At 38.8% G+C, this 25,405-nt stretch overlaps 1 protein-coding gene across 2 annotated transcripts in view; it reads right to left on the reverse strand.

Annotated features, from left to right (window-relative positions):
- SDCCAG8 (SHH signaling and ciliogenesis regulator SDCCAG8) overlaps window positions 1–25,405 on the reverse strand; it is an 85,033-nt gene that overhangs the window by 26,499 nt on the left and 33,129 nt on the right. For both annotated transcript variants that reach the window (XM_083432168.1, XM_083432167.1), the window contains exons 14-16: window positions 10,584–10,711; window positions 5,728–5,836; window positions 1,198–1,329 (exon numbers count right to left, since the gene is read on the reverse strand). In XM_083432168.1, coding sequence (XP_083288294.1) covers window positions 1,198–1,329; window positions 5,728–5,836; window positions 10,584–10,711 — 369 coding nt within the window. The remainder of the gene's footprint in view (window positions 1–1,197; window positions 1,330–5,727; window positions 5,837–10,583; window positions 10,712–25,405) is intronic.

The raw sequence follows: 25,405 nt of genomic DNA on the forward strand, positions 1-25,405 counted from the left end.
AAAATGCAACTTAATAGATTCTGATATGAATATTACCAAGGGGACTGGAAATTGGGCCAAAGGATTATAAACGACAAGATTCATAAACAGCAAGTAAGACATTTAGAAATTCAGCGAGAGGAAAAAAACAGAGAAGTGGCATTTCTTAAGCAGATGTAGGGGTGATTGCAGATGGCATGTTAGAGAAGGTCAGCTGCCTCTGAGGCAACAAGCAAGAGCTTTGATTTGCAACTGAATACAAAGCGGAATCACGTGAGATGGGAGAGAATAGCCTCCATCAGAAAAATTTCAAGTGCTCTACAACTTTTCAGCAATGACTGCTCTGTAGTATTACATTGGGTCAGATGTAACCATACAAATTACCACCTCTCTCTCAGCAAGAGGAACATGGGAAACGAAGAAGACTTGACCCCATTCCCTACTCCGTTACTGCTAAGGAGAGTGTGGCACCTAGACCTAAAATCAAAATCAATGCTAGCCTCAACTGGGTAGGGAGCTAAAATACATTCTATGTTCAAACATTTTATTTAAAAGGTAACTGCTGTTCTGTTGATATTTAAATGAGATTTCAAGTTTTACGGATAAGGAAGTAAAAAAGGTTTAAAATAAAAGCCAGTGAAAAATATGCCATTTAATGAAGGATTAGGACACAAACATACTTTCTGCTTAAACAGGACACAAGCTTATTTGAATAACATATATTTAGACCGTTCATATGAGTGTCAGTGCAGACAATATAAACAGCCTAAGATCGTGTGTGAAATTAACTGGGGGTTTTTTAAAGTGCATGTTTAATATAGGGTGCATGTATACATGCTTAATATACCGTGCATGTGTATTGAAACAATACCCAGAATATTTACAAAATGAAACCATAGTCTAAAATGCAGTGGTACCTCGGTTTAAGTACTTAATTTGTTCCGGAGGTCCGTTCTTAACCTGAAAACCACTTTAGCTAATGGGGCCTCCTGCTGCCACGGCGCCGCCAGAGCACAATTTCTGTTCTCATCCTGAAGCAAAGTACTTAACCCGAGGTACTATTTCTGGGCTAGTGGAGTCTGTAACCTGAAGCATATGTAACCTGAAGCGTATGTACCACTGTAGTTTGTTCTTGTTCCTGAAACTTAAGAACATGCACATCAAAGGAACCACAAGGTTTGTAGACCCACATAGGGATAAATTACTAAATCCTCCTACCTTTGCTTCATTTTCTCATGCATCCTTCCATGTTGGATACACTGCTCCTCCAATTCATCATTCCTTTTCAGCATTTTCTCAAGTCTGTCATGGACATATTCATTTTCCTGAGTAAGCTGGCTGACTTCAGACCTGGAGAATTAAGCACACTGATGATGGATGTTGCCAGATTTTATCCTGCAGTGTGCAACCACCTTAACAAAAGTCCAGTATACATCTGCATGGGAAGCATCTTACTTACTTTTAAAATTAAAATAAGTAGTATTGCAGCAGTTGGCTTAAAAATTGTATGGATTTTTTTTTGGCAGATGGGTTACAAGAAAGATGGCTATTAGTAATGCATGAAACTCACCTTATACAACACTATACATTCTTTGATATGAACCACCAGGCAAGAAGAAGATATTATAAAGCTATTGCAAAACTGCAATCCTAAATATTTAATGGGAAATAATTTCCTCTGTGAACTTACACCTCCATAAATGCACAAGAAATGGACTGCACACTGCAAGAAGTCCACACTACAAAAAGGCTTTATACAAATGTTAATAAAACAGTACAGGCAAATAAATTGATTTCTACAGATTTGTTCAACATAAAGCATCTCTTTTCTTTTCTCATCATCTCTTTTACCTAACAAAATTTATATAGTGCTGGAGAGTAACAAAACCTCTAAGCAGTTTCTAAGAAATATTAACATTATCCATAAAGACAGTTAAAATAAGCAGTAAAGAAAACAAACAAACAAAAAAAAAGATTAAAACACATCAGCACCTACATGTCTAGAAATACTTGCCTAAACAAAAATGTTTTAAGCAGGCATATTGAATGTCTCTACCTTATGCCTTTAGGCAGGGAGTTCCAAAGCGTAGGTACACCCAGAATAAAAGAAAGATTTCATAGAAGGGCAGAACAAGTATTGTGTGGCACCTGTAATGGTACCAGTTTCACAGATGAAAGAAGTTGAGTGGTCACATGCTGGGCAAGGCGACCCCATGCCATTAAGAGTTTTATGTAACAACAGTAACACCTTGAACTTGAGCTGGGTTCAACCAGCACCTCAGCAACCAGCAGAGTTGTTATATGCTGCAGCAATCTGCATTAGCAGCAGTTTCCAGGTCAAAGACAAGGGAAACCCCACATAGAGTGCACTGCAGTAATCCAGTCTTGAAGTCACCAGTGCCTGAACTACTGTGGCCAAGTTTTCCCAGTTCAGAAACAGTCATAGCTGTCATACCAGGCAGAACTGGTAAAAGTGGCTTCTGGCTACTGAGGTTACTTGGGCCCCCAGGGACAGAGCTGGGTCCAACCGATTAATTGCAGAAGGGATTCCTTGGGTAAAGTCTATCTTAGGACTCTAGGTTTTGCTACTAGCCCAACAAGCTTGTCTGAATTCTAAGCAGAGCAATGGAAATAGTACGATTGCAGTAGCATTGCAAAATAAAACATCAGGAAGCCCCTGTAAATCTGATGCTGTCAAAAAGCTGCACTATCCTATAAATCAATTCAACATTTAGGATATGTACAAAGGTGGCTCATGGCCAGCTTTCTTCCTCCAACCTTTGGTAGGCAGCATAGAAATTCCAACCTAGATGCTTTGTCCATTAGAATGGTTTTTTCATTTCTCACGAATCTGACCATTTCATAGTATTATAATTAAATGTGAGGTAGGTTCTATTGATTTTAATTGAAAACTCGATAATTCAGAAAAGGGGCTGAGTATCACTGCCGTAGTAGGTTTTTTCAGAATGCCTGGCATTCTGATTCTCTACCTTGGGCAAATGTTTTCCTCACAGTGCTTCAGTGTAATGACTGCCGTCTTCTAATAGAGCACCAATCAAACATGCAGAAAAACAGTTCAACCGGGTGCGTGTTCTTTACTTCAATTAAACTCACACAGTTGGATGCCTACTGTTGCCAAAATGGTAATATAATTTATCCATTATAGTCAAACAGTAAAACTACACTAAAAGTCATTTAACAATATTTATAACACCATAAAATATAGTGTTAAAATATATGGACAGCAATATGCACTGAAATGGTAAAATTTGTTTCTCATCATCAGTGATTAAAAACAGGATCATTTCTCTAGCTTCAATACACTCAACCCTAGTGACAGATTAGAATTCAAATCTTAATGATCAATTTACAATTAACAAGATAGAAGTGAAACAAATTAAACCAACCATTATATATAACGAGACCCAATGGACTCCCATTGTTGCCCTTAATTACAAAACGCAAATGACAAATACACAATGGGCAGTGTCAAGCATCAATCCACAAGCCTCAAACTTTGGGACAACCCAAAAAGAGGGTAAGCAAAATTATACCGAGAACACTGTAGGACTGTATTTTTACATTTGCATGTGTACACAGTGTCAACTGTGCAGCTTGAGGGGAGTAAATCAAACACTTCCAAGATCCGCCCAGATATGTAGGGAAATTTTCGCTCATTACAATTTTTATTATTATAGATTCTACACACCAATTACGCCTGAAGGCTAGCTTTATTAATACATTACTTAAGGTAATATCCGAACACAGTAAAGCATGTTTGCAACCCACTTCCATAACGTAAATTCATCTTCAGGCAACCTAAGTATATTCAACAGAAGACCTCAAAATGTTTTATGCATCTTTAATTCCAATCCTAGGCAATCTTACCCAAAGTAAGTGAGTATTTAATAGGCATTAATTTGTGAAGCTCAATCAGAAAAATGGTGAGACCTGTGATTGGGGGGGAGGGGAAATCACAAAACCTATCTATCTGTACTACACTACAAATAATTGGAAAAGGGCTTTTCTTTTTGAAACTTCCTGGCAGAAGCTACACAACTGCTGAAAAAAACTAGCAAGCATTTAAGCATCATCTCTTAGGCCTGCTCCAAGCTCTGGGTGTCCATGGGTGCCCTGTATAGTTTGAAGAAAGTGTTGTGCTAATGCCAACAGCTACAGAGCAAAATAGGTACAAACCCAGTCAGCAACAGAGAATAAACTGTGATGGTTAAGGAGCAAGTGTAAACAATTACAATTCAATATATATCATTTAACTGGAGCAATGAAACTCACCATATTGTCTCTCAATTAGAAAGTGAAATGCTCTTTCAACAATAGCACACTATTATAACCACGTGAGTCTTCCATACAAATCAGAGTTTGGGGACAGATCTCAACACACACTACTTGAAGAGAAGGGCATCTTTTACTACATTCTGAAGCATATTAACAAATGTCTGGGCTTCAGACCCAAAGCTGTGTCTACTTCTTACTTCTTAGGAGTGTTGGTGAGGTGCCATATCCCAAGCCAGCTATGCTGGAGGCAGAGAGGAGAGGTGGGACAACTCAAGCCCAGAAGGAGATTAGGCTTCTGTTTGTCAAGATAGGTCATAATTTATTGTGATGCCTCAATGCAGCCAATACATTTGGCATTTATCAGATATAAGCACCTACTTTTTGCAAGATGGGATTATATGTTCACCAATAAGTGGGCAAAGAGGAAAGGGATATGTACCTTAAAGGCACCACTATATAAGATTTGATTTAAAGATGTGTCAGCAGTCTATGTAGTCTTTATCATGTCTGAATATAGTTACCACATGCACCTGTCCACATACATGTTGCTACATTAGTGCCACAGGTATATTAACACTAATTGTGTATAAGTAGCTCTAATGTGACAGGTGTGTGAATGTGATATTTGTCTGAGGGCTTTTCTGTGGCTCACACTACATTAAAAGATCAAGTTACTGTATCCTAAGACCTAAGTGAACAGAAATGGAAAAAGAAAGTAGTCTGCCCACACTGGTTGTGTACAGGGGCAGTAGGTTGCTTGAGGAGAAATGGGAACATGCTGCCTCCCTCACTCCCCCCCCCCCCCACTGCTGCCACACCGTTGGTACCATGGCTCTCTGACCTGCATTGTGCAGTGGCATCCACAAAGCACTGACAGCAGTGCCAGCTTCCAGACAGATTTTGCCAAAATCTTGCGAGACCTTGTGCACTCGTGAGATCTTATAAGATTTTGGCAAGATCTCCTTGGAAACCAGTGCTGGTGGTGGTGGAGGTGAGGCAGGTGCTGCCTCTTAGGCTTCTACCATTCGAGGCAGCTGCCTCACCTTCAGAGGCAGAGCCAGCATGCCATGCACCTGGGGGCAGGGCTAGCAGCCAGCAGGGATGAAGCGTGCCGCAAGCGTCCCGGAGTGTGTGTGTGCCACAAGCGGCCAAGGGGGATGGAGCGACGATGTCACCCCCCCCCCCCAGGAAAGACACCCGAGGCAGACTGCACCCACCTTCATCTGCCAGTGCTCACCTTACCTCACCAGTGGGGCAGACCTGGTTGTGTATGTGATTTTGTTCACATTTAATGTATATGTTGAGGAATATGGAAGACTAGAAACATAATACCAAAACTGAACTATGTAAGTGCTGTAAAAATGGCTTATCAATTCACAAATTTCTATTAGCTACTCGTAGGTCGTAAGCCTGCAAGTAGCTCTGTGTACAAAGAGTAAAAATGTTGCCTACCTGTTTTTTTCTGTCATATCTTCAAGCTTCTTTGCCAACGTGCAGCACTCTTCTTTTAATTTTGATAAGAGTGCATTCTGCGAACTCAGCAAGGAATCCAGTTCATTAACTAGAAAGCATACATTAAAAAATGTGCATATGTTATATTCTACGTATACAAAGTTTGAAATGTAATCCAGGACATTTTAGAAGGAACATTTTAAAGTGTTATATTAATGCTATAACCTAGTTTTCAATTAAAGAAATTGACATCCGAATCTCTATGGAAAGTCATAATACAAAAGTCCCTTCAAAAGTGGTAAGAAAACAACACGCTCAAGCCTGTTCCTGAGCATCTTGATCTTACTTGCCCATGTCTCCCCCTTCCCATTTTAACGTTGCTTCAAACTTGAGCTGTAGTGAAACACCCTGAAATCCCAAGAATAGGGACTGTGATTTCTGCGGGAAGGTTTGAGGGCTGAAATGGTTTGTGCTCCCTTTTTTTTTGAGGGTTTGGTGGCAGTAGCTATGGTCATGATGGATGGAATTCAATTTTACTCAGAGTAGACCTATTAAAATTGACAGGCCCAATTAAGTCATGTCCATCAATTTCAGTGGGTCTGCTGACAATTGAATGCCATTCCAATTTCCAGTGGTGGTCTGGCCACCATGCTGCGTTCCCAGAGTACCTCTGGAATGACTTAGTGAGGACAATGCACTGCTTCTACTGTTTTAAACAAAGGAAAAAAGAGAGCAAGCTCCTGCAATGATAAGACCACCATCCCCCACAACCCCCTCCCCCAAAACAACCCAACATTTTGGAGCTCAAGAAAAATAACCAAAATTTATTCCCGGCTCCAATCCATCCCTGGTGAAAGGGTCGGTGAACGTGGAGAAATTTACCATCAGCACTAGTTCAAACTGATAAAATTCCTACATGGAAAGTAATTCTGTGTGTGAAACAGGATGCATATATATTGTCACACATTACACACTTTCCAGCAGTCCTAAATGTAATGGATTTTAGGAGAAATTACAATGACTAAGTGTTCTGTAGTTCCACATGAATCTTATGAGCAGTTTCACAGCAGATAATCATTAACATGTTCATTTTATGGTCTGTCACTATATACTGTTCTATAGTACTACAAAGATTATTCCAGTGATACCAAAACACATTCCTCTTTTGATTGCTAAATGTCCCTTGCCAAGGACATCTGCATAGCACCAAGCTACAGTGGTCTAGAGGTCAAATACCTGACCTTAGAAAATATATTTCATGTTCTACCAGCTAATGTAATCAAACTAACTTCCACATGAGATAGACAAAAGCTATCATTTGAGTCATATTAGTTTGCTGGATGGATCACAGAATATGCGGAAGTATATTTGAAACATTCATTAAGGAGGACTTGTACAGCACAATATAGATGTCTTTAAGAGAAAACTGAAGGTACAGAAAGTTGGTATGAAGACACCATAACTTCACCAATCTTCAGAAAGTGCAAATATAATATTTTCCTTATATGTAACTGAAATTATTAACTGAACAGCTTCTTGCAGTTGTTAGCCAACAGCTCCAATTTACTGTAGACATGGGAAACACCGGAAAATGGAGACAAGATATGTGAAAAAGGCCATGGGTATAGGTTGGGATGGGGAGAGAATTGAGCTTTGAAATTTTGTACCTTACAACATAGCAAAAATCTTGAATTTTTCAGTTTTAAATTATTGAAGATTTTAATTCACTAATTCATCAAATGAAATGTCAAGGGGAAATATGGAATACGGCAAGCACTATGATCAGACCTCTATATGAAAAACAAAACAAACCAGAGTATTCAGTTAAATAGCAGATAAAATTCTAGTTCCTTCATCTGTGAAGCAATTTAATATAATTGCATTTGAGATGAGATATTTGTGTTCAATATGTCTTAACTTTTCCTTTCTTGTTATTCATGTTAGAAATATCAATGGGCACAAAATACTATTCTCCAAAGCAAGCAAATTAAGTGAGATCTTACAGATAAGGAAGGAAAAAGTAAATGACAACTTGTTCTGAACATCTATGCCAAGTCACAGCTGCTTATACGCAGAAGTGCTGTATAGAATGCAGAGAGATGCCACAAATAGTCCCTTTCCCTTAATACACTTGTGTAGAATGAAGCCATAAAGCAAATAATTGCATTCATTTTTAGCAAAGATTGGCCTGCTAGAATTGGTGTCACTGCTGCATAATTCAAACAGAACACAGTTTGAAACTGAGATGGCTGTCAGTTCAGTGTTGAGCTAGCAATCCAGGCTAGCAAAGGATGTTAAGAAAGGCAAGATAATCTTGTTCTAAGAATGGTATACTCTGAGAAGCATCCCAGGAACTAGACAAGATCACACATGTGCTCCAGGGCAATGCAGCTAGTCATTGAGTACCTAAGCAGAAACTGTGATTGCCAGGACAAGAAATTTCTCTGAACAATGAAAGGACAAATATATTCATTCAATCAATATTTATCTAAAATTTCAATACCCTGCTCTCTATCAAAGAAACCAAAGCAGCTTGTAACGATAAAACGATATTATAATTATCAATAATATTAAAACAAAACCAGCAGCATAAAACAGTAACGTAAGTAATAGTCATATAAATCGTAAAACCACCAGCACCATATTCCCTCAAAAGGTGGATAACATAAGCACAATGAAGCATCAGAAGACTAAAATAAACTAAAATAACTACACACACACACACACACACACACACACACACACCCCACACTCTCCACCATCACCAAGAGCACTCTAAAAAGCCCTGAAAAGTGAGAAATGTTGGGACCAGGCACATCTCCAGGGAGAGATTGTTTCAGAGATGGAGTGCTACCACAGAAACCTCATTCCATGCCATCACACTATGCAGTTTACTTGACAAAGGGACAATGGGAAGGACTGCAGATTTAGGTAGGCACCTATAAGCAAAGGTGCTCCTTTAGTTATTTGGGTCTCAAGCTGTTTTAAGTTTTATACTGCAACATTAATACCTGAAATTGGGCTCAGAAATCCATAGGGAACATCACATCAGAAAATGTATACTTGAAAGCCCAGAAGAACTAGGCTCCTCAGGAATAAGGAACCTCTCTGGAAAGAGGAAATCTTGGCAGGCTGGGCTTCCCAGCTGCACCTAGGTCTGGGTGACCAGGTTGCATAAGAGCCCAGTTGAAGCCTATTTGTTGCTGGAACAACACAGGCACTTAGTTTTGTGCAGCCCAGCCATTTGCTCCTGTTTCCTATGCCAACGAACCCTGAGTTGCTGGCCTCTGCTGATACCTTGCTCTTGGAATGCTGCCTAGCTTTAGAATACTCCATTGTGTTTGACCTTGGCTTTGCCTTATGACCCAGCTTAGTGGACCACACCCACTTTGGACGGCCTCCCCATGCTTGACACCAGTCCTGAATTTCTGGAATGCCCTGATAACTGACTTCTACCTCCAATCTGGCCAGTCCTCTGTCCCACCAGGGATCTAGCTTCCCTCTCTCCCCTGGCTAAGGGATCAAGTGAGGGCCTGATCAAGGCATAACGTACACCCAGGTCATGAGCAACTCCCCCAAAGTCACTGTCTACTCTGGGGGAATTTATATACTTTTCAGTGGGAACTGGAGCTATTTGTTATTTTTCCTCTCTTTCAATAAATGATAAATAGTTGGTTAAGCCCAGATACAGAGATTATGGGAGGGTTGGGATATGATCTAAAAAGGCAAATACACAAATATGATTCCCCGTCTTACTAAACTGATTAGCAACATTTATAGTCTGTACACACATTTAAATGCATTACTGGGGGCTCACTGAATTGCCAACAGCAACACATCCACCAACTGTAGTTTCAGAATTCAGGTTTTTAAAATATGCAATTTATGCATATTTTCTGTGAGCAATGCTACTTACAGCTTAAATATGCAAATTTGCTGCCATTCTACAGCTCATGATATAGTTTTGATGTGGACCTGAAAAGCAATTTGTCCACCCCCGATATAAAAGGACCACACATAATATTTTGACTGTCAACAATTCTGTAAATCCGTTTTACTTTCATACTATAAAAGGTAAAGAATTACAGGTCAGCTGTGCCAAAATATTGAAGCACATCAGGTTCCAGTCATGCTGCCAGCTGTTACCAATGTCCTATATTTATCAATTTAAACTGCATTCTTCAGGTTCTCTCTCACTGCTGCAAAGGATTAAAGATCCATCTAGATTTGAGGAGGACAGAAAATACAAATTCTAAAAATGTGTGAGCCTGCAAAGATTAAATAAAGGAACATATTAATTTGGAGCCAGTGAATTACATCCAGCTGCGACAGTGAATTAAGTACCGATTAATGGCTAAAGCTTTTCTCCAGTTTGGATTCTGAAGCAAACTCATTAAGCTTTTAGAGTAGCTATAATGTGTGTACTGTGGGAACTGTTCAATGCTATTCAAGAGACTTTAACTGTAAGCTCAGAGCATTTCCTGCAGAGCTTCTGATGCTATTTTCTTTATATAACATGTGTGCCTGAAAATCCAGCCAAAAACAAGTCCTTTGTTTTTCTACTTTGTTGTGGTCCCTCTCAGCTTTACGTTTCTTGAACACAGGTAAATAAACTCATAATCCAGATGGTGCAACAGATGTGAGAGCAGCACTCTGAAATCAACAGACAGTGGGCAATACTTTCCATTTTCTCTTTTAAACGCTAACTAATATGTAATTCGGAATCTCCGGTGTAGTTAGCATCTGCTCCCTTCGGCCAGCCAAAGGTTACAGGTGTTCCTGATGTCATTTCACAGTAAGGCGTGGGCCGGGCTTGTGAGTGAATGCCCAGGCTCTAATCTTTCCCTACCACCTACCAGTTTTATCATGCTGGGCCTCCATTTGCTGCATCTTCTGTGTCAGCTCCTGCTCTCGCTGCTGGGCCTGAAGGGCTCGGGTCTTTGCCTCATTGCTAAAGCTGTGCTGAATGTTCTCTTTTTCTAACCTATTAAAAAAGAAGAACAACAACAAGAAGAAGAAGAAGACGAAGAAGAAGTGGGGGGCACGCAGAAATGTCAAACGTATTTATAAACAAAAGTAAGTGATAAGTCTATATGTCAAAGAATGATTTACATTCATTTGTATGTTGTGTGCTGTTTAATACCCCAAGCAATAAATAATAAAATGACAAATTAATAAAACATCAAGGCCAAGCATTTTAAAAGGCAACAAAACAAAGGCAATAATATATTACATTTTGATCATACCATTGCATGTGCAGCAATTAAGACATTATCCTAAAGAAATGAAGAGGCAGGAAAGGGGTGGACTGGGAGGCATCAGGGGGTCAAATGAAAAAGATCAAATCAATGGCAACTCAGAGGGTAAGGAGCAAATGTTCAAAATACTGGTAGACTGGTAGGGGCTCCCTAATAATGCTGCATGCTTCACATCTTTGCATATATATGGAGGCAGGTTGCTATTTGCTAGCCCCAATTTCCTACTGAGAATGTTCTGATCAAGTTTCATATGGCGAAGTCACAAATTAAGGCAGCTCTGCTTTCCAAAGATGACTTTTTGTTCATGAATTCTGACCCCCACCCCCCAAAAAATCAACTTTGGTAAGAAACACACACCTTTTCATCAGTTTGACATTTTCAGAAATGTATCAAGGTACAGGTATAATAAAAAAACAAAAACAAAAATTAATCGCCAATAATAGATTTTGCAAAGACTGCAAGGTCATAAGCAGTCTTATGTTAAGAGTCTGGGTGGCTCTGGATAGGGTTGCCAGATTTCAAAAAGTGAAAATCCAGACGCAAATGTTGCCAGGGCACTGTTATTGACGGTCAAATTCCAGCTAAATACACAATAAAAACAAAAAACAATACCCCCTCCCACAAACACATTTAAAAGGACATGGAATGTTAATGAGTCAAAGGCCTGGTTGAAGAGTACATTATCAACTGGCACCTAAAGATACATAATGAAGGTGACAGGCAAGCCTCCCTATAGAAAGCATTCCACAAAAAGGCCCGTTCTCATGTTGCCACCCTCCAGACCTCTACGTTAAACAGCACAGAGGATAAAATTGAACCCTGGGGAACCCCATATTGAAGGCTCCACAGGGCCAAACAGCACTCCCCCAAGCATCAGCCTCTGGAAACAACCATCCAAGTAGGATGGTTGCATCGCAAAGCCACCCACCCCTAACTTGGACAGCTGCTCCAGAAGGATACCATGGTTGATGGTATTGAAAGCTACTGGCTGAGAGGTCAAGGAGAATTTACGGGGACACCTTTCCCCTGCCTACCAGCAGAGGTCATCATACAGGATAACTAAAACAGTTTCTGTGCCAAAACTGCCTAAACCCCAAACGGAATGGATCTAGAAAATCAGTTTCCTTCAAAATTGCTTGGATCTGATCCACGGCTCTCCTCTCCCTTCTGCCCATTTGGAATTTCAAAGAAAAGAGGGAAATTGTAAGGCATTCAGAATTAGGTTACGCTTTTCTTTTTCTAAAAAGCAGCAGCTGCTACACATCAACCAGCTACGGAAGAGGAGGAGAGGTGAGTGGGTTGGTGCAAGCCCAGCAGAAAGCTGAGGTTGATTCCGCCATGTTAAACTGCAGTTGATTGCTACCATTGCATTTGCTACCATTACATTTGGTACTTAATCAGGTGTAAGCACCTGATTCTTGCAAGGGTGAGATGCAGAGTGCACACACACCCCTAAACAGGCAGAAGGGAGTTGCAGTGCATCAGATCAGCTCTGGAGCAGCACTCCACAGACTCTGGAAAAAATTTCTCTCCCATTACTATAAGGCAAAGACAGCTAAGAGCGGTACTATTGCTTTGAAACAGTGCAGTGCTGCTGCTCCAAAGGCTGATGGTGTGAGGCAGCTCCTCCTCTCTTTCGGGAAACACAGGGCAGGCAAAGAATAAGCCAATTCACATCTCTAATCTTGCATCTTTCTGTGTTTTGTCCACTGATAGGGAAAGCTGCTCCGTTCTTTAAGATTGTAGTATCTATCACAGGTAAGTTATCTATTAAAGATGGTATCCATTACAGGTAAATAGATTATAAAGGTAGATAGACCAGGGAGTCAAGTACATGCTCTTTCATTAAGAGTGTATTGTGTCTATCTGACCCAGGCATAGGCAAACTCCAGCCCTCCAGATGTTTGGGACTACAATTCCCATCATCCCTAGCTAACAGGACTCGTGGTCAGGGATGATGGGAATTGTAGTCTCAAACATCTGGAGGGCCGGAATTTGCCTATGCCTGATCTGACCTAATTCCCATGTCCAATGCAGGGGATCTTCCTCACGGAGGCTGCCTATCTGAAGGTTACAGAAGCTGTTTCAAAACTTAAATATTTCAGCGAAATAAATGTTAATGGAGGGCGAAATGATCAATATTGCATTTGTAACTACAAAATCAGTTACATTCCTGATCTGCAAGCATAGTTTATCCATGCCTGCATGTAAATGAGGAAAGATTCACAGAAGCCCTGATTGCTAAAGAAAATGAACAAAACTATAAGGAGACTCTGGCAATCTAGGCCTTATTTCTGATTATATGACATTGGGAAGAGAAAGCTGCCTCACCACATCTTTTGGGTGAGGAACAAAAACTGGAAGTGGGATGTTTATTTGTCAGTTTGTGTCATACAATACCCTAAATGTAACATACTTTTTAGCCTGAAATACTTCCTCACATTAGTTGTCCCTGAGGAGGAGAACACTTTGAACTCTTATGGAACTTATTTTAAGATACTACTATAAGTTGCCTTTTGAGGTTTCCAGGGAAGCACATTCATTCCTCATCTTCTGCCAATCATGTATCACTTACATTCATGTGCCCCAGAAAAGGCCTTATTTCTAGGCTGCAGTGGCTTTAGCATAAAACTGACTATCCATGAGAGGAGTGGTTTGGGTGGCTTAATGAATATTCTGTTATTGTAGACCTTTCCTGCCAGAGGCAAGGGAAAGGGAAGCAGATATAACTACTGCTTCAAAGAGACTAAACTGGTGCAGGCCTGCCTTTCTCCATTTAGGGGGACTGAAAAAGTTGTGTATGTTCTCAGGCCTGGTATCAGACTTCTGCCACACTGGGAGATTGGTGGTTATTTGAGAACTCTGGGGTTGGAGCCAGTATTGATCCTAAGAGCAGACCTAAGTTAACCATGCCCGATTAATTTCAGTGGTTCTACCCTGAGTAAGACTAACATTGGATACAACTGCTGTTAGAGCAGCAAGAACAGAAAGGAACATCTATAAAAAGAGAGGACAGTATGTAGTATAATGCAATATGAGTATGGTCATCAATGTGCAAGAGTTATTCCTGTGAGAGGATTTCTTGATGTGAAAGTAAGGACTGCAGTTGGAGAGGGATGTATATACATTGTGGAACAAATTCTTAGTTGTTAAGTGCTAGCTTAAATTCTATTGGTTGAGTCTGTTAGCTCTTTTGTGAGATATCACTCTATATATTTTATATCAGATTTTAACACACATAGATACCCATAGCTGTCAACGTTTCCCTTTTTTAAAGGGAAATTCCCTTATTCCAAATAGGATTCCTCGCAAGAAAAGGGAAAAGTTGACAGCTATGTAGATACTGTGTTGAAAAAGAAAGAACACTGCCTATATATAGTTGTTCTCCTCCTTTAAGTTAATCTTAGTGGTAAGCAAGAAAGGATCTAACACTAGTACATTAGGGGAAAGTGCCAGTTTATATAATTATACATCCTTATTACTTGATGCAACACACACAAGTACTAAATACTTGGGAGACAGTTCCAGAGTTTAAAATGCTGTGTAAGATCTATATCAAGGCGACTTCCTGGCCCAGTGCTACATGAGAAGATACCCAAGAACCTACAGGAAAACATGCTTAGAAGCCTATGGATGTTCTCTCGTCTAGTGCTGAGGAATCTCAGACAGCCGGAAAGCAAATCTATTTGCCTGACCAACATGAATGCTAGGATTTGCTACGAATGTGCCCTCTAGCCTCTGCAGCTTTAATCCCAGCTTTTACTTCCCATATCATGATGAAATGAGAGGACATTCTCTCATTTTTCAGGATACCTGCTGGATTAAAAGCGGTCTCTTGAATGCTGCAAAGCACCACATGAGATACTGCTTTTGATACAGCAAACAAACTACAAGAAAGCTGGATACTGTAAGTGCTGTGTTTCCCAGATTCAACCTGGCACCTCATTGAAAGTGAGCTCAGTGTTTCACTAAGCAGCATACTACATGAAAACTATTTATTGCTTCATTGTAAATAAGCATTTTACAAAAAACAATGAGGGAATACCTCAGAAGCCTCTGTAGTATGTCAATAAAGCATTTGCAGGTGGGGGTGCTGGGAGGAGACCCCAGGCAAATGGCACCAATATTAGGCTTCACTCTCTAATAGCCAGAGTCTCTTACACAGGAAGCTGGGCAGGAGCTGGAAACGGGTGGTAGGCCACCAGCGTTTCCATGCATAAATGTCTCAAAATGCCCAGGAATCATGTAGTCTCCCACCTTTTAGTAATATGAAAATATTTGATGATTTACTCTGTGTGCTAGATTCAAACTGCATTTCTACCAGCAAGACAAAAAAACCCCACACCTCTCTGTCTGGAACACTGGGCTATTTTTTAACTCAATAATTATGTAAACACTTTGTTGAATCTGAAGATGACTCATCTTGGTTTCCTTAGCTGAAATGCATTGTTAAAAAATTCAGTAATACAGGAGTTACTTTTTAGATTAATGCATTTGAGATCAGCGAGGCTTTTTAAACAGTAAGCAGAAAAGCTCGTCGCAGAAGTGTTTTACCAAATTTCAAGATGCTGCAGAATTTTTCATAATATACTAAGGCACGGCTTGCCAGCGTGGCACACATGGGCACATAGGTGGCTGCAAAAGCATTTACAGGCACCTATATGGTACCCTCTCCCTGCTGAAATTAGGCTTGACAGAAGTATTCTATTATAACCACTATAATAGATTGTGGTGTGTGTTTAGTTGAAGTGTAGTCCACAACAGCCCCTCTGGTTTGCAAATGTGCCCATAGGCCCAAAACGGCACAATCCAACCTCCATCCTATAGAACTCCACTGAGCCATTTTCTGTCTCTCCTCATTCCTCAACCCTTGTTCTGCTGAATGTGCACTGCATTATGCTCTTGGAGTCCCATATGTACAACCAGTGGCTCCATTCCTTCCCAGCGAAGCAGGTATGGACCACAGATGGACAGCCTGTGGGTATAACCTTTGAGAGGCACAGGTAAGAGATACATATGGAATACACGATAGGCCAACATATTTTATTTCATAAAGTTTATATACCACTTGATTGTAAAACAACAATCACCACCTCAAAGCAGTTTACAAAAAGAGTGAAACAATAAAATTATCAGCAAAAAGTTAAAAGCAGCTATAATAATAAGGTTGTTGTTGTTGTTGTTGTTAATTGCATGTGAACGCTCCAATTGGAGAACAGCCTTTACCAAAGGTGTTATGGGCTTTGAAGATACTCAAACTCAGGATGCAAGGGAGAAATGTGCTAATAGGAAGGCGCGCTTGGCAAATCTACACTGTGATCAACCCCCGCCCGGAAACCAATGTCCCCACTGTGTAAGGATGTGTGGATCCAGAATTGGCCTCCACAGTCACTTATGGACTCACTGTTAAAACCGTGTTTATGGAAGACAGTCTTACTCAGCTATGAGTTATCACCAAAGCTGATGATAATGATGATGATGATACTGATATTTATAGTACGTTCTTCTGTCTGGGTTTTCCCAGCCACTCTGATTTATATCAGTTATAAGCTAAACACATATTAAAACATATGTATATATTCTCTGCATCTGGGTAGCTAAACAAAAATGTTTTTAGCAGGCACAGTGAATGCGCTTGCATGATGACAATAGGCAGTGAGTTCCAAAGGGCAGGATTGATATCTTACAAATGCGGAATGAGTATTATGTGGCACCTGTAACGGTGCCACTCCGGCAATAATCCAGCACTTCCACACACATGCCTCCAGCAGAAGGCCATGGAAAAGAAAAAGACTCCATGGAGAGTCTTATCAACCACTGCTTTTCCCAACTTGACTGGTTGTTGTTGTTTAGTCATTTAGTCGTGTCCGACTCTTCGTGACCCCATGGACCAGAGCACGCCAGGCACTCCTGTCTTCCACTGCCTCCTGCAGTTTGGTCAAACTCATGCTGGTAGCTTCGAGAACAACTTGACTGGTACATTCTGGTAAAACCAGTGTCCTGCCCAGAACTAGAGCACTCTGTTCAATAGCTGCATTACTAAGGCTGCTTTTAGATGGGTTAACTCGTAGCACAAGTGAAATTGTAACTGACATTTTATGACCCTATTTTAAAATCACTTTTCCAGCCTTTTCTTCTTCTTTATGGAACAGGGATTTAGCGTTATACTGCCATAATGCTATGGTATTATGGTGCTTTGATGCTATAATTCATTAAAAAATTATAACCAGTAAGGCATTTTAGGGACAATTAAAAGATTTTAAAAACAAAAATTGGGTAATAAAATTAGCACTCACTACAAATGTTATAACAGGGAAGGGCCATAGCACATCTGCTTTGAATGCAGATGGTTCTAGGTTCAATCCCTGGCATCTTCAGTTAGGGCCGGGAAAGAACCCTGCCCAAACCATAGAGAGTCGTAGACAGTAAGTGTAGACAGTACTGGGCTAGATGGACCAATGATCTGACTTAATATAAGGCAGCTTCCTATGAATGTGCGCTGAGCAATAAACTAAAGAATTATTTATTTATTTTTAAGTGCAAGAGTGGTCACCTGTGGGGATTGTATTACTCTTCTGGAAAAAAATGGGCTTTCTACAGTTTGAGAAAAGATGGAAGAATCACAGGGAAAATACAGCAATGAACAGATGATGGCGCCATGTGGATCATGTGGATGTCTTATAAAAAGTGAGTGAATGACGGATGGCAATTCTGCGCTAAACTTACAACAGAGGCACTCTGTGCTATAGGAACATACAAATGTGTCAAAGATCATTAGTCGTAAAGGATGTCAAAAGGAAGAGCAATGAGTAGCACTAATTTAAAACGCAATGTTCTTCATTTATATAATTTTGTGGGAGAAAACAGATATGCATTGGGCAGCGGTAACCATTGCCATATAAAAAGTACAGATGAATACATATGTAATCATAGTAGTTTAGAACAGTAGTATATTATGAAGCTTTAAAAGAAACTAATGTTCCTATGGATGATTCTTTTAAAAAAATAATTATTGTTTATAATTTTTTGAAAAAAATACATTTATTCTAGGAATTATATGTATACTGAAAATGTTTTGTTACTAAGTATTTAATTCTTTATTTTAAAAATTAAGCATTTATACTAATCTATGGCAGAATAGATGCAGAAAAATCAAAGTCCTAAAGAAGACACACATAAGTTAGTTATGACTTTTTACAAATAGTTATTGAAATAGAAGTGGATACACAACCCAGCTCAGCTGAACACCAGTTCACAATCCAGCACATAGTTGCAACACTGAGCAAATTAGCCAGATATTGGAGTTTTGGACTTTGTCTTAAGAATTAAAGAGCAGGTCTTCAGATGTTCATCCTAACAGGAGGGTACTAAAAAAGGTGTAAGCTGACCTCAAATGTCATAAGAAAAGTAGAGGTTCCATTATATCTCACACATTAACGCGCCCTTCTACAAGGCTTGAGCAACAATTAACAGATGCAAAAATGCACAGTAAGTTACAAATATTTCACAGAAGATAAGATTTTTGGAGGTAGGGTAGTTTTTTCTCTTTTCTCTCAAAATGTAGTATTTTCTCACAAAAGGGATAAAAAAATCTGGAGATTACACTGCAGATAATACTCAAGTCTTATCTTGCTATCATCTTGATTTGGCTTGCCTGAACTACAACATTTTCCTAATCATAACTTTTGTGTGTTAACATTACAAAAAATTGACAGACAAAGCAATATCCTTGTCAATTTAAAAAGTGTTTTAAACACTTTATGTTATTGAGAGCAATGGATGAATGGATTTTAATAGCAACTTTCCAACTAAACTCACAATTACTGTCATTACGCTAAGTGCTTGATATCCCACTGTGCAGTTTTGCTGTCTGCTTTTTACCTTCTTCCATGCACACTTTTAGCCACTGATTGTGCAGCCTTTCAGTGTTTTCTGCCTTTTCCTTTAAATAAACTGGCTCTGGCTCCTTCCATCTGGTTCCCCTTCCGTCAGCAACCCTGCACCTGTTCACACCTCCTCTCCTGTTGGATTCCACTGAACATTTCCTCCTCTGCCAGGGCTATTCTGGCACTCGCAACCTTTCTGTCATTCAATCCATCTGTCAGAAGTGAACTTTGTTTACCGCAAGCTTCTGCTTTCTTCTTCAAGATGCAAAGCCCCTCAAGGTCATTGTCAAAAGAACTGTCGGCATAGATTTAATCCCTAGCAAAAGACAAAGCTGGACAGTTATCCATTTGTGAAAATTACTTTTTCAGTGTGGAGAAGACAATAGAGAAGTAAAATAAGAGGATATTTAATGGCCATTTTAAAATCCTGCAAAATAATAAGAATAATAATTTCCCCCTTTCTGTAAAACCTTGCACAGTGCACTTTACCTATTTAGCAACTATGCAATAGAGAAAAGGAAAAATCATGACAAAAAGAGTGCAGAAAAGCAGAAATAAAATACAGCTTGTTTAAGTTAAGGCAAAAAAGAGATGGAAAATTATGAACAAAATTACATAATTAAGGATTAAAAAAGAAACACTAAGAATTTCTGTGTGAATAAGGACATTCCTCTGATGTCCTTATTCACACAGAAATTCTTAGTGTATAATATTTTGTGTTACAGTATTACATTAGAACTAAATAACAGCTATAGCTAGGTTAGTAACTAACCTGGTCACATTTTAAAAAACAGCAGTGATAATTTTTCTTTTTAAAAATGTCACTCATTTGGTCCGTGTGAGTATCCAGATTGCTATTCAAGTACTTTCCACAAGTTAACAGAAAGAGCCGTGCAGCTACTTTGAGACATTTCATATTGTTCCCAGGATCTATTATGCAGAGCTATTCAGGCATGCATCTGCTTTTCATAAATTGGTTCCGATAGCCACGTACTATTGAATTATTAACCAGCCTCTTAAACTGTTTTACTTATCTGGAAAAATAAACACCTTACAAACTGTTGTCTTGAGCAATATCCAAATTACAAGGTAGCTTTCTTTACCATGGAGAAAAATGTGTCAGAAAGTTAGCAGAAACACCATTCCACTTTGTTAACTGTTTAAAAAATGCTATCCAACACTATAAACAAAATATCTAGTCTCAGCCTTTCCCTGAACAGCAACAATATAATATAATCTCTTAATTTGCCATAAATGGATCCTCAAACAGCTTTAAACATTATTTACACAAATATAAAAAAATAGCCATTCAATTCGGGATCTGATTTTTTTATGTATCGTGCATACTTCTTGTCTTTACAGTAATATGCCCCTTGGGTTTTCAATTACCCTAGTAGAAGACCAAGGGAATAAGAAGGTTCAAACTCTTCCAGAAAGGTCTGCTGTATAGCATCCTATCCTCTTACCTATGCACCTAATTGCTTTTAGAGCTTCTTACAAGTTATGCTCTGCTGGCAACATGGAATAGCCATAGTCAGGACAAGAAGCCATATACCAGCTGCACTGCTGCAAAATGCTCACAGACTGCACGAACGAGGCAGGCAGGACTCATAGTGGGACAGTTGATGTGGCAGTCGTGCTGCCATGGATAAAATGCATCTATTGAGCAGGGAAGAAGTTTGCTCCCTGTCATAATCAAATAGACCAGGGACGGAAGAGAGTTACCAGATGGGAAAGATATAAGTAACTGCTCATTTGAGGTTTTTCTGCTCATCATCTTTATTTCTATGACATGTTAGGACTGGATCCAGGGTAAAGTAATAAAGCATTTTCTTTTACAAATTTCTTTTGCATATAGGAGACTATAAAGGATTTATTTATTTATGTAGAAAACATGATTATAACAATGCCAGTGATTCAGCTTTCAAATAAATAACATTCACTTAAAGTCTTGAAGAATCAATCTCTTTCAGTCTAGTAGTTTACAGTTCCCCAGGAAAAAAATTAATGACCCTCGCATAGGAAGAATGTAAATGTGTCTTTTAATTATAGTGGCACCAGTTGCTCTTATGCAGCACAATAGATATATAGTATTTTAAATTTGCACCACAAGGTTGCATTTGCGTTTTCACCATATTTTGTAAACATATCTGCCACATAAAATACATGCTGGAAGCCTCAACGACTAAATAATATATTTTTATAATGTCAAAACTTTGAAATCTGAGAGACATGCTCTTAAAAGCATTTTATTATTAAAAAATGTTGAGTAACTTTCTCCCATGTGAAAAAATGGGGGGGGGGGGGAAATAATAATAGGATGTCACTCACAAATATTTACTGTAATAAATATAGATAACAGGCATCTTTCAACAACCGATGGGCACAAGCATTAGTTTTCCCTTACCAGACTAGTATCAATATAAATTTTGCAAATGAACTGCTCTATATCATCAGATGCATTTATAAATCCTTCTCATTTTAGGGGGGAAATGAATCAGGCTATAAAATCTCCTATCCCCCTTCAAGTAATAAAAAAAACTAAAGATATAGCAACATGGTCACAATATGGCTAGCTGTTAGAATTTAAAGCATATTTCTTTCTCCAATTAATACTTCATTAATGGCTTTGGAAGCACTGTGATTTCAAATATTATATTTTTTTAAAGAACAATAATTATAAAACAGAAGATAACAAGGTAGCAGCTAACTGACAGTTTATAAAGTACAACGTAGTAATGATTACTACAGGCACTGCCAGAAAACAAGAGAGCCGATTTATTCCAAATCGTTCGATATCTGTCATCATAAAGCAACGTATGGGCTAAATGATGGCAGGTAAATATCTCCTTCCATAATAATGCAGAGCAGCTAATTTATTTACATCTCTATAACTAAATTAACACGTTACACTATTTTAGGCAGTCAAGGGAATGGGTAAGTTTCCCAACCAGATTTGCGCAGTTTGAAAACAATAGAGGATTATTAATTGTTCCAACCCCTTTTTATAAAATTACCTGAAGCAAGACCTTCTTTTCAGTTGTGGAAATATTTGTGGTTTGTACAGCTGCAGGACAAAGGACCAAGATATTTTCACAGAATAGCTCTGGGAAACAGAATGCTTGCAAGATTCAGTTAAGGAGAACAAATGGCAACTTTCAAATCTACCGGAGTCATTTACTAATAGGCTGCTATATCAAATAAGTCTAATTTTTCCCGACAGCCCCAAATTAGATATATTGCAGAAACTGATGCACAAATAGCATATGGCTCTGTTATACCACCTATTTCAAATCCCTGTAATGTTTCTTCCCCTCCCCTCTCAAAATGAATAATTGAGCCAAGCCATAAACCTTCTGCAAAGAGAAAAATACAGAAGTTGAAAAACAGAAGTAGGAGCCGCAATTTTCTTTGTTCAACAAAGAGATACATAATGCACATCTAATGATTTTTGTTCAAAGTGTTTTTATCATTTATCCTGGGTCACTTAGTTATGGTAAGGATCCTTTGTATTGGGTCAATTTATTCAGTAGCATTTAAATTAATCTTAATACACAATCCCCCCCTTTTTTTTGGCCTCACCATTTCTTTTCCACAAGTCAACCAGCAGCCCTGACTACTACTGAATGGTGGCTGGGCAACATAAAGATGTATGTCGTGATTAAAAGTTAACATCCTGAGACACAGTGATTATTATGCACAGAAGGCAAAATCTGGTGCCTGCTTATTAAAGGGCACTGAGAAAAATATTACAAACTGTATTGATTTCAGTATAGCTCCTAATCCTAACGCATCCCGCATGTATCGATGACACCAGGATGTAATCTGAATTAACACAAATTGCTTTCACTTTATTTCAAATGAACACACTTTGAAATGAAAATGAGCAAAACGTACTGATCATGGTATATAAGCCTTGCAATATGCTTCTAACTCCAAAGGAATGTAAGTATGCGCATATATATATATATATATATATATACACACACAGCAAACACTTTCATGAATTCGTAACGTCAATTCATCACTGGCTTTATGCATTCCCTATGTTGCAAAATTTTCCGATAAACTGCCCAGTTAACAAAAGTTTTTCTGTGCCTTCTGCAGTAAAAAGGCATTGCAAGGTCTTCTATCAGACCAATGGGCACACCACTGTAAACATCATGGAACTCTGCAGCTATCCTGCAGTTTCCCTCTCTGTGGTCAGTCTTCCCAGCTGCCCTATCTGTTACTGTCTGATTAGTTCTGCTAAGGAGCCCCTCCCCTGCCAGCTTTCAGTGCCATCTGTTCTACACAAGATGGCTGCTGCCCAGCAACCTAACACTGCCCTCCTACCTGGCACCCGGCTACCATCCTTACCCCAAAGTGCTAACACAGGTTCTCACTGCTGGCAGAGTCAGGATTTCATTACTACTACTTTGACAAGTGCAGGGTTGTTTGTAATTTCTCTTTTATCCTGATTTTGATTGTACAACCACCTCCCACTGATTCAGTTTGCTTCAGTTTTGTTGCTCACAGATTTTACTCTCCACATTAATCTCCCTCTGGCATGTTACTGCATCTGTTCCCTTTTTTATTATTAATTTTCAAATTCCCACCATTTTTTGACAAAAAGGAGGTAATCTACACTCTGCTTCTGCCCATTTCATTTTCTTTAATTTGGAAGATAAGTATGAAAGCATGCCAAAGAAGTTAATTCTCCGTTAACAGTTTATTTCCTGGCATCCCAATGCCTTTGTATATGAAAAACAGATAGGAATAAATGTTGACTGAACTACAAGCAATCCTAAATTTAATGAAAAATAAACATATAAAACAGACACTAAGGAGTTTATTAAGCATGTTATCTTATTTCAGGATTTTATACTTCGTTTCAATTATAAGTTTCCAGGTAATCTTTTTGAAATTACATATTTTAAAAAATTAAGAATCATTCTTGTGCCAAGTATATTTTCCCATTGATATGTGCTATTATGGATTCTAGTTTTAATGGTGAGTATTCATTTGATATTTTGTCAGTAATGCAATCTAGACTGTTACAATTTTTCACATCAATTATATAAATATGAGTGAACATCTCATATGCCAGTATATTTTTTTAGAACCCCGTAAAATTCTGCTTCTCTGTAGCAGACAATATTTAGAATTACAGCAGTAGTTATTAAGTACCTGGAATATTTATGAGTGGCAGTGAGGAGAAATTTCTTTTGAAAACCAGTAGTGTGTACATATTAGGAACACACACACATTCAATCTTCTAGCAAAGCATGCTGCCAACATTATAACCAAAAAAGCAAAACCTAAGAAACTTAGTTATGTTGCAAGAACCTGGGCAACAGAATGACAGGTTTAATTTATGTGCCTTATTTATTATACATGGACTTCAATTAATGCCAATGAAGCTGTTGAAAGTGTGCTAGAGGCTACTAGAAGCACTGATAAACAGTAGGTATTTGAAGCTAAAATGGATGCGGTGTTGCTAATCGCTTTTGTATGTCCTTCAAAACCATTGTCTTGAAAAAATGTAATTTTCAAATGATTTTTCTGCTTTTCAGTCATGGAATAACGTTGAGCTCTTCTGCTGAAATGTAAACCCTATGAACTATTACCGGCAAAATAATATGGAATAATTTGACACTTCAACTGTTCAAACTGGGCACAATCCTCATGGAGCTTCTTAGGCACAAGCTCTGCAGAAACGAATCTGAGTTGTATAAAACTATCAACATATGCTTGTAAAACTCTCATTAGGAGTTCCCAATACCTTGTACCCACCATTTCAGTAAATGTCAAAAGCTGCAAAATGGTCTGAAAATCAATAGATAGGTTTTCAAGCCCATTAAGACTAACAGTATGAATTTGAACCTCTGTCCTAGGCACAAACTAGGAAGACATATGAATAGACCATAAACTGACTACAGGAAACATTAGACATTATGTTCTGAAGTTCCTTGTGTACATGGAAAAAGAAGAAAAAGTTGTTCTAATTAATATACATTGTTATTTTTGAAAATTAATTGCCTTTCTACGCAGGCTTCCCTGGTCAAAGCATTCCATTAATTGTGGCACTACAACTGAGAAAGCCTTAACCAAATACTATAGGATTTCACTTTCCAAAAAATAAGAGAGCATTTATGATTCTGTAAATAATAACCAACACCTTGGAATCGGTCCCAGTGCGGTTAAAAAAGAATTCTTTTAACTGCTTCCTGCAATCTATCCTGCTAGGACATGGAAAAAAGCAGGGATAAACTACTTCCAAACCATTTACAAGAGCAGCTCTAAACTGATGGTGTTATGGTAATCTATGTAAGAAGCAACCAGAGTATGGATGACTGCAAGCAAGACCAAAGTATTGAGCTAGGCACTTCACCTACACTTCAGTGTTAGTTGAAGGGGGGGGGAGAAAGCTGTCTGGAGTATCAGAGCAAGTAATAATCCAAATGATCTGTAGAACAGTGGTGAATTTTACTCACTCTTAATAAAAATAAATAGCCAACGAACACTATTTGGCATCAGTTCAGCCAATCACCC

Source organism: Podarcis tiliguerta (genome assembly GCF_965153285.1).
Source record: "Podarcis tiliguerta genome assembly, chromosome: 3".
Lineage (NCBI taxonomy): Eukaryota > Metazoa > Chordata > Lepidosauria > Squamata > Lacertidae > Podarcis > Podarcis tiliguerta.